The sequence below is a fragment of the Octopus bimaculoides genome, chromosome 13 (genome assembly GCF_001194135.2).
Source record: "Octopus bimaculoides isolate UCB-OBI-ISO-001 chromosome 13, ASM119413v2, whole genome shotgun sequence".
NCBI lineage: Eukaryota > Metazoa > Mollusca > Cephalopoda > Octopoda > Octopodidae > Octopus > Octopus bimaculoides.
In genome coordinates this window covers 62,058,293-62,069,146 of record NC_068993.1, presented here as the reverse complement: position 1 = coordinate 62,069,146, position 10,854 = coordinate 62,058,293, and the positions used below count along the sequence as shown (strand labels likewise).

At 37.5% G+C, this 10,854-nt stretch overlaps 1 protein-coding gene across 1 annotated transcript in view; it reads right to left on the bottom strand.

The window, feature by feature from the left end:
• LOC106881300 (myotubularin-related protein 2) overlaps positions 1-7,952 on the bottom strand; it is a 48,413-nt gene extending 40,461 nt beyond the window's left edge. The window contains exon 1 of the mRNA XM_052972548.1: positions 7,418-7,952. Within this exon, the coding sequence (XP_052828508.1) occupies positions 7,418-7,699 (282 nt within the window). The 5' untranslated portion in view covers positions 7,700-7,952. The remainder of the gene's footprint in view (positions 1-7,417) is intronic.
• Positions 7,953-10,854: the final 2,902 nt, after the last annotated feature.

Genomic DNA, 10,854 nt, shown 5'->3' with positions numbered 1-10,854 from the left:
TACACACACACACTTAAAGTAATGTCATGAAAAGTAAAGAACTAAATTGTATTTTATAGCTTCACGTTAATACACTTCTAAAGTGGGTCTGTTTGGTATCTATTGATCCACTTAAAATTTTTACAATAAATCATTCTGTTCTATAATGTTTATAGAATGAAAATTAAACAAATGATTTTATTTAACAGATTTCAGTAATAAAAATTAATACATTTAAAAAAGGAAAAACAATGCTATTTTCAACACACTATATGCAAATTAACTTCAAAAACAGAATCTATTTACTCAAAACAGGGTACAGTATATGGCATGGTATTGCAAGATATTCTCGGCTTTCTGAAAATTCCAAGTTTTCCAGAAACTAGACAAGAAATCTGATACTGTAGCAATATCATGTCTGTCTAACACTAAGAAAAGGAAATTTGAGACGGGAACAACTTAGTCATGAGAATTAATTATTAATGCATGTCTGACCTCTTCAAAGAAGTCTGAGCCTATAACACCACTACATCACACTGTTATACCAGTAATACTCAAAAGTTTATTGCCTATGGAGCCCGTTGATATCTATCTTACTATTCTCTTGTTCTTTTACTTGTTTCAGTCATTTGACTGCAGCCATGCTGGAGCACCGCCTTTTTAGTCGAAGAAATTGACCCCAGGACTTATCCTTTGTAAGCCTGGTACTTATTCTATCAGTCACTTTTGCCGAACTACTAAGTTACAGGGATGTAAACACACCAACATCAGTTGCCAAGCGGTGATGGGAGAACAAACACAGACACAAAGACACATAAATATATATATATACACATATACACAACAGGCTTCTTTCAGTTTCGATCTACCAAATCCACTCACAAGGCTTTGACCAACCTGAGGCTACAATAGAAGACACTTGCCCAAGGTGCCACGCAATGGGACTGAACCCAGAACCATGTGGGTGGGAAGCAAGTTTCTTACCATAGAACCACACCTGCACCCATGTTAAAAAAAAAAAACCTATTACATTTTTTTAATTAAATATCATTAGGAATCTTATAAACAAAAATTGTAAAAACATCTTATATGTTAAAGAACTATAAGTAATTTATTGCTTGTAAATCCTAACAAGAAATTCTTATAAGGACCTGCCAAAGGTCTCATAGGCCCTGGTAAAAGGGGACACTAAAACCTTAAAGTGTATATATATATATATATATATATATATATATATATATATATATATATATATAAATCTCTGATACTTGTAATATAAAATAATAGTAGCAACGTCATCGTTGTCACATGACAACTGGGACTAACATTCCATTTTACTGAAATAAAATCTGAGACAATCCTTCTCCAGGGTCCTTCCTGTATGATTACAACTACAACAACACAGTTTCCTTAATGAAACCTGACAATAATGACTCGGCACATAAATAGAAATGAATGGAAGAAGAAGAAGAAGAAGCAGAAGCAGCAGAAGCAGCACACATGTCATGGAGCATGTGAAATGGTTTGGAGAATTGTATGAAGAGTCAACAGGATTGATGGGCTGAGCAAAGACTGAGTCAGCAACATTCAACTAAAGATGCATATCTGATTGTCTCAGTGTGTGTGTGTGTGATGAAGTAGAGACTCATGTTTCATCCTGGGCCCCATGCTGGAGAAGTCGATCCCTCAGGGAGAAGTGTGTCATTCCGAAAGAAATGTAAACCGCTATTTAATCTCACAGCTCAACATTTGCTTCAAACCAATGAAAGAACCTCTATGCTGTCACCTGATGTGCTAGAAATAGCAGCCAATTAGGGGGGGCTTGTATGTGATGATCACTCAACCAGCTAGAAATAACACCCTACCACCTTAAAAGGAAAGGAAGAACACATTGGACAATGTAATTATCGATATAAAAATCGAGAAGGTCATGGTTAGAATGCCTTTGATCACAGGTTTGTTCAGTCAGGTCACAGAACTGAGCCTAGGCAACATTCATTCACCTTTTCAGTTACTATCAATAACTGTAGTCTCTGTCAATTGATTCCAAATGCATTTAGTCTCTCCATATCTGCCTATCCAACTTTTAAATTTTCAAGAAACAGCCACCACCACCACCATCATCATCATCATCATATGTCTGTTTTCCATACTGACATGGATTAGATGGTTTTACAGGAGATGGTAAGCCAGGAGATGGTAAGCCAGGAGATGGTAAGCCAGGAGATGGTAAGCCAGGAGATGGTAAGCCAGGAGATGGTAAGCCAGGAGATGGCACCATGTTCCATTGTCTGCTACCTATCTAGCACCCTGATATTTTGATTTTTGGTCTCATCACATCCCATGTCTTCTGTCATCTCAAAGATGTCTTTTTCTCTTGTATCTTCTGCTTGATGATGATAATGATGTTGGTGATGGTGATGATGATGATGGTGATGACAGTGATGATGAAGATGATGATGTTTATGAATTTCTTTCTTTACTGTTATGGTTAGTTGCCCACCGTCACCTGACTCATCAGATGTTAGCAGTAAAGATCAAAGGAAAGGTCATGGAAGGAGAGGGACAAAACTCATTCAAAGCAGTCTACGTTTTTAGGCTGGAGGGAGAGGCGAGCAGGGGACAGAGGAACATTGATATTTCAAAAAAAGACACAGATGATAGCAATAATTATATTTTTCTTTAAATACAAAAAGGAGCAAGTAATTTTAATTAATAGAGTTTTCAGCTTTATTTTTAAAAGATTAAACATCTGAAGCAGAGGAAGCAGTACCTGTGACCTTTGTGGGCCTAATTTATCAAACAAAGAATGAATCTACAAAAATACAGAAGAACTAAAAGTGTCTCCTTTATAGAATGAACCAATTAATTAATTACATATGGCTAAATATATATATATGACTGGATATCTTATCTCTTCCATTTCATAACCAGATGTCAATAGAAAGACTAATTTATGATGTTAATTATCTATTTTAATTGTTACAGTGGCAAAACAAAGACATTTCAAAAAATCTGTTTTGTTATGAATGCTTTTCAGATTCTGTATAATAGTAACCTACATAACTATATCTGCTTGACTCTACATAACATGAGTTCATATAAGTTTGACTATATATACATATATACATATATATATATATATATATAATCATTATTGTCATCGTTTAATGTCCGCTTTCTATGCTGGCATGCGATGGACGGTTTGACTGAGGACTGGCAAACCAGAAGGTTGTACCGTGCTCCAATCTGATCTGGTAATATTTCTACAGCTGGATGCCCTTGCTAATGCCAACCACTCAGAGAGTGTAGTGGGTGCTTTTTACATGTCACCAGCATGGGAGCCAGTCAGGTGGCACTGGTAACAACCACGTTCAAATGGTGCTTTCTATGTGCCACTGGCACGGAGGCCAGTCAGGCGGCACACACACACACACACACATATATATATATATATATATACTCATATATGATTAACTGTATGGTAAGAAATTTGCTTCCCAACCACATGGTTTTAGGTTCAGTCCCATTCCATGGCACTTTGGGTGAATGGCTTCTACCATAGCCTTGGGCCAACCAAAGCTTTATGAGTAGTTTTGGTATATGGAAACTTAAAGAAGCCCATTGCATATGTATCTCATTGTTTCTCTCCTTCTTTTGAAATAAATTCATTCCTTTCCTCTTAATCCCTCCAGCTTCATAATCCCTTACGCTGAAGGGTTTCTTGCCTTGTTTGGGACTATCTAATAAAGGTATATATATTTGAGAAGGCACATGGCTTAGTGGTTAGGGTATTCAGCTCACTCTCATAAGGCCGTGTGTTCAATTCCTAGTGGTGGATCGTGTTCTAGAGCAACACACTTTATTTCATCCTTTCAGGGTTGACTGGGGTTAATGGGGTTGGTTAAACCCTTCCCTTAAAAACTGCTGGCTTTATGCCAAAATCTGAAACATCATCATCATCATCATCATTATTATTATCATTATTATTATTAAGGCAGCGAGCTGGCAGACTCGTTAGCACACCGGATGAAATGCTTGGCAGTATTTCATCTGCTGCTATGTTCTGAATTCAAATTCCGCCGAGGTTGACTTGACCTTTCATCTTTTCAGGGTCAATAAATTAAATACCAGTAAAACACTGGGGTTGATGTAAACGACTCATTTTCTCCCTCAAAATGGCTGCCCTTGTGGCCAAATTTGAAACCATTATTATATTTATTATTATCACTATTATTATTATTATTATTATTCAGTAGTTTTATTTTTATAACGTGCTTTCACTTCACTACCGAGCACAGCTCTGTGCGCCTTGGGTATGTGCTGTGGTGCTCTTATGTTTACTGTATTGAAAGTGTTTTGCGTAGAATGTGTGCAGTACCCAGTAGTGCAATTTTCTGTATGTTATATATATTTGTAAGTCCTGGTGTTTTTGTTATGTATTTGTCTGAATATTTTTTTATTATACCTAAGGCACCTACTATGATAGGAATTGTTTCTGTTTTTAGATTCCATCATTATTGTAACTTCCTCTGAATTTTGCATGTTTCCCATAACTTACCAAGTGGCACCTGATACCTGAGACAAAACTTACAACTGTCACTGGAAAGGCATAAACTAAACATTATCAATGATGATGATGATGATTAAGTTTGGCACCAGATGACAATCCTTCAGTGTAGTCAATTTAAAAGTTATAATTAATGTAACCATCCTTAATATTTGACTGGTGTGTATCATCATTTCCTGGCTCACCAGAAATAAGCCAACTAAAAATAAGCTGAACTATCAATGTTACTACGGCTTAAAGTCTGACATTCTATTCAGGACTCAATGCCATATCTGGGCTGATAAAATCAATACTCAGAGAGTGACAGGGATAATGAAAAACAATTCTTAACAGAAGCATCATCATCATTATCACTATCTTTATAATCATTCTCTGGACATCAATTTTTATGGGGGTTTTTTCTCAATAATTTTATTTTTTTTACTTTTAGTGGCACATGAAAAACAACATTCGAGCGTGGTCATCGCCATTGCTGCCAGACTGGCTCCCATGGAGGTGACACGTAAAAAACACCTTTTGAGCATGGTCGTTGCCAGTATTACCTGACTGGCCCTCGTGCCGGTGGCACGTAAAAGCACCCACAACACTCTCAGAGTGGTTGGCGTTAGGAAGGGCATCCAGCGGTAGAAACTCTGCCAGATCAGATTGGAGCCTGGTGCAGCCTTCTGGCTCGTCAGTCCTCAGTTGAACCATCCAACCCATGCCAGCATGGAAAGCGGACGTTAAATGACGATCATGATGATGATGATGATGATGATGATGATACTACCAAACACACATAAAAAGCAAAACAATAGTTAAACTATCTTCTTAGTATATAATGGTGGCAAGTTTTACATCATCTGAAAAGTCATTAGTTGAACTATTAGCACTCTTGCATTCTGGGGGTTTATTGGAGCATGTAAGTGACACTAGACCCCCAACAAACACCCATAAATTAAATGCACCTATCTGAGCCACAATCATGGCCTGTCGATCTGTGCCTCACAGCCACGATTGTGGCCCGTCATGCTTTATGGGTTAATCAACTCCCACTGGGCTGCAAAACTAAGTCAACTACTTGTAGAATATGTAAGGAATTTACTCAGAAACACTACCAATTCAACAAATTCAATACCCCAAAATTTAAGGATAATCAACACCACATTTAAAATATTTGATACCATAAAATTAAAGCTAAGTGCTGGCTCTTAGAGACGTTTATTTTTTTGTAAAGAGCTGAAAGGAATATGCTGCTATGTATTTATTTTATCTGACATTGCTAACATCTCTGCCACCTCACCTCGTTGTTAGTTTACAAAGTCACTGACTTTTCCCTTTTTTTTTAGTGACATGACTAAAAAGGAATTTATGATATTCACGCCTTTAACGAGATATTAGAATTATAATACAGGCCTCAAAATCATAGTGTCCTGACAACCATACCAAAGGCCACCAGAATTGGTATGTATCCAAAAGTAAGGAATATTAGTGGAGCTTTACAATAAAAATTGCAATTCCAGTGCAAACACAACAGTCTTGGGGTTTATTCTTTGGCGCAGGGAACAAAAATTGTTCAGTGTTGCAAGGCTCAACTGTCCATGTCTAGTCTAAAAAAAATGTGGAGAAAATGGTAAACTGAGGAACTTGCAGCCCTTGTATTCTGGTTAGAAGGCCTTCGTTTGTAACGATAACATTGGGTGGGATGCACTGCGCCAAGTAACAACAAATTTGCAAAAAAGCCTCAAAATACTGGAGTTTTAAACTATACCAAAGTTTACTGAAACACTCTTCCTACTGAAACAATTGCAGAAGTACTTGGCTAGCAATAAGCCATTGTACTTGGCATTCATTGTCCTGGAGAAGGCTTTTGATAGGATTCCAGAATCTGTAATCTGGTGATCACAAAAAAAATTATTGACAGCTGAACGGCTAACAAGGGTTGTGCAAAATATGTACAGCAGTGCAGTCTGCAAGAAATGACTACAGAGATGAATTTAGCCAACAGGGGTGGGGGCACAAAAGGCTCACTCCTCATCTTCCTCCTGTTTATTATAGTCCTCCGTCTATATACAGATGACCAAGCTCTTGTAGCTAATTTAGCACATTTAGAGATGGAATTCCAGACCGACCCATACACACACACACACACACACACATCACAGCAGAGGTAGGTGACCCTCAAGCATAGTTGCTAGAGGGAAAATACGATGGGAAAAAATGTTTAGGAGTTATTACTTCGACTAGAAACTGTTTTTCTCTCAGAGTGAAGGGCAGACTGTATGATGTCTGATGTGTGTGTGTGTGTGTGTGTGTGTGTACGTGAGTTGACACATTGTACGTGTATCTACAAAATGAAACTTGAAATTTTGAACAGAGGGAGGAGCGCACACATGTTTATTTCACACACATACACGCGCGCGTGTGTTTATACGGTTTATACATTATGTCTATGCTTGCGTACACAAATTTATACGTGATGCCACGATATGGATATACTTCCTAAATGAATTATACAAAGATAAAATGTTAATAACTTTATACACTTTCTTAATATAATTGTCTATGGAACAAGTCAATGTTACGATGTGCATCTGTGTGTGTGTGTGTGTGTATATATATATATATATATACATACATTATATATATATATATATATATATAATCCACAACCGTTAGTTCGAGAAAATATATTTGTCAAATTAACAATTATGGATTAAATGTTTCTATACTGTAAGGTTTATTCTTGGAGTTCTTCATTCTTAGTGACAGACATAGATTCTTTGAATTTGTTACCCTCTGGAGTATATACGTAGTTGCCCGAGGAGTCAGAAAAAATACCCATTTACGTGTGTGTGTGTGTTGTATGTATATATAGATGTCACTTACCTTGACAGTGGCAGGTTCCGAAGTTGATAAAACAGCGCTGTGAGCAACGTTGACGGTGGTCGCTGCCGGGACATTTTCCGAAGATGTCGATGTCGAGGAACAGAGTGATTTGGAAGGCGAGCCAGCACTCTCTTTTGAACTGGTACTTGGAGACTGTTGAGGCATGGAACGGTCCGAAGTGGACACTGATTCACTACTGGCACCAGTGGTAGACCGACTGGCCCCAGTAGATACACTAACAGTTCCACCATCGTATAAATCGGAATTCTCTCGAGGATCCATGAGTGTTTCTTTAGACGACACCGACAAACTGGGTGGGGGAGAAAAAAGTCTTTCGAAAGTGAAGAGGGAAATATATAGCTACATGTATATATAAATAAATAAATAGACAGTGTTTGCCACAGCGTGTGAGATTATATTCATATAAATATATACATATATATACACCTTATTTGTATATATGTATATATATATAACTGTTTAATAACAACATTAACCTGTAAATGACAGCTTTAGGTGGAGAGCGGCAGTAACAAGGGAAGTCACTCCACACTGCTACTTAAATAGTTTCTTAACACCTGGTCTTTAGGTATGTTTCGCAGTAAATTACTTCCTTGTATAGGACAAGTTTAAAGACTAAATTAAGTTTAAAATATACAAATTTGCTAATTCTTTTTTTTTTGTGGGGGGGGTGAACACAAGTATATTACTTGTATTTATTTGCTTCCGGAGAGAAAAAAGGAGGTACTGATTAAAATAAGCCAAGTCTAAAGACAAAATTAAATATAGAAGATACAGATTTAATAATACATTTTTTTTCTTAATTACAAGAATGTGTTTTGGATTTACTGAATTCTAATATATTACCAGTATTTCAATTCTTTAAATTTAGTCCAAGAAGAAAGAAAAAGTGGTATAGCTCCCACAGACATTGATTTGTGCTTCCTGGCGAATGAGGTCTTTCCAATTTATATGTTCAGCGAGGCAGTGAGTATGCCGGACAAAATGCTTTGCGACATTTCATCCGGTTTTACATTCCAAGTTGAAATTCCGCCGAGGTCAACTTTGCCCTTCGTCCTTCCGGAGCCGACTTACGCCCGCCCCCATAAATTTCAGGCCTTCTGCCTGAAATTTCAACTTCAACTTCTTTTAATTATCTGAAGAGAAAAAACATGGATGATCAGAAGGAGGTGAGTGAAAGGATAGCTCGTGGTAGACAGAAGAAGAATAAAATAGTGTTGGTTTGATACATAATGAACTTGTATGTAGTGCTCGGATGCACTACAACATATTTGAACCGATTAAATTGGATTAATAGATATTAATAATCCTTTCTACTATAGGCACAAAGCCTGAAGTCTGTGGGGAGGATGGGCTAATCGATTACATTGATACCAGTGCTTTACTGGTATTTATTTCAGCGATTCCAAAATGATGAAAAGCAAAGTCAACCTTGGTGGAACTTGAACACAGAACATAAAGCCAGAAAAAAATGCTGCTAAGCATTTTGTCCAACATGTTAACAACTCACCCAGCTCGCCGCTTTTGGAGAATATTGGCTTCAAATTTTGACACAGGGCCAGCAATTTCGAGGGGGTGGGGGCTAAGTCGATTGTATCGACCCCAATGCTCAACTGGTACTTATTTTATCGACCCCTAAAGGATGAAAGGCAAGATCTGTAAAGAAGTAAATTGTGTTTTATAGAGACGTCAATAGTGTAAATGAATGCATGAATACATCAGATGTACTTTGAGTATATAGAAAGGAACTTAATAGAAATGCTTGTAGAAAATATGGGAGATGACGGCATTGAGTTTGGTTGATACTGCTTGTGCACATGGAAGAAGAATGGTTCTTGTGTAGCAAATGCGATAGGACCTAACTACAAGCCGGTAATCCTTCGAGAAACGAAGTAAAGGAATTCAATTAAACATGGTTGCAGCCACATTATATAAGTGACAATCGGACATAGCATAGGTGCACCTATTTATTCGGCTAATCACAAACCGAATAAAGCTGTAGACTTACAGCGTCGTTTGTGCCTACCTTAAGATTTAAAATGTGTGTTAACTAATGCTAATACCGACATACTACAGAGTGACTGTTGTGTGTGAATGTTTACTTTATTGATACCGGAAAGATGAAAGACCAGGTCAGTTTTAGCTAACAGTCTTGCTAAATACTATGAGATATTTCCCCCTGCATCCTGCAAATTCACTGATGTTGTTATATCTCCAATATGCAAATTGACGACAACATCCAGGGGCGGATCCGGGGTGGGGGCTTGAGGAGCACATTCCCCACTCAACAAAAGAAGTGCACCCTTCTAAATAATGTTATTATGCCCTTTTCTCCTGGAATTGTATTCCCTCCTGACCTTGTGCCCCCCCCCCTTCGAAAAGTTCCCGGGACCACGCCTGACATCAGTGAAATGTGTTTTATTCAGAGCAATAATCGTATAGCACTTGACACCATTTTTAATCTTTCTTTTGCTAAGCAATGAGGATAAATTTTTTTAATAAGCTTATATATTATGTACCAAGCCACGATGTAATCCTAGCAGTTAATCTACAGAAATGTGTGAATGCTTTATAAGTGTAAAATACCAAATATATTTTCTTTTAGTTATACTACACGCACGCTGTAACCTGAACCAATAAAAAGTTGATAGTTCCAGAGATACGGAAAAGATTAACGAAAAGACATTTCTATAAAATGTCATTTTATTCTGGTATAAATAGACATGTCAGTCACAATTGATCCTGTCAAAACAAACAATTCGAACATATAGGGTTATCACAGTATAAAAATGGCAACATACAATTTATATAGTATAACATGATTGAATGCACAGACGTATGACATGACCGTTTGCAAAGCTACACCAACCAGTCAAGACAAATAATAGCAGTTTGTAATAAAACGTTCAGTTAAATAATAACTGAATGTGGGAGGAGGGGGTTCATATTCATAAAAATGTTCATGAGAAAATATTTCTAACAATATAAAATGTTTATTGTGCCTTGTCATAATGTATGAATGAGGGTGTCTTTCAATGCCCGGAGCGAGTCACGGAAGGTTTTACTTTCACCCCTGACGCTAGTGATGTGCAAGGAGATGCATAGTTGCCCTTATTCTTGAGGTGGCGTTGCAGCATTGTGGGTGTGAATTTCAGAGGGGTTTTTTTGCTTACATTAGTGTATTCTTCTGCCATCACTTTATGTTTTGTAAGTGCTGAATAGATTTTAAGCTTGTAGTGGCGCGAAATTATAGCTGCCATTGAGGAAGTACTATTTTGCGCATGCGCAGGGGACTTTACCACCGGAAGCCCCTCGAGTTGCGCATGCATAGTAAAACTCGTACTTAAACAGTTAGTTTCACTTTGTTAGCGAGTTGAGCTCAGACCTTCTACATGACAATACCTCACTCCTCCACG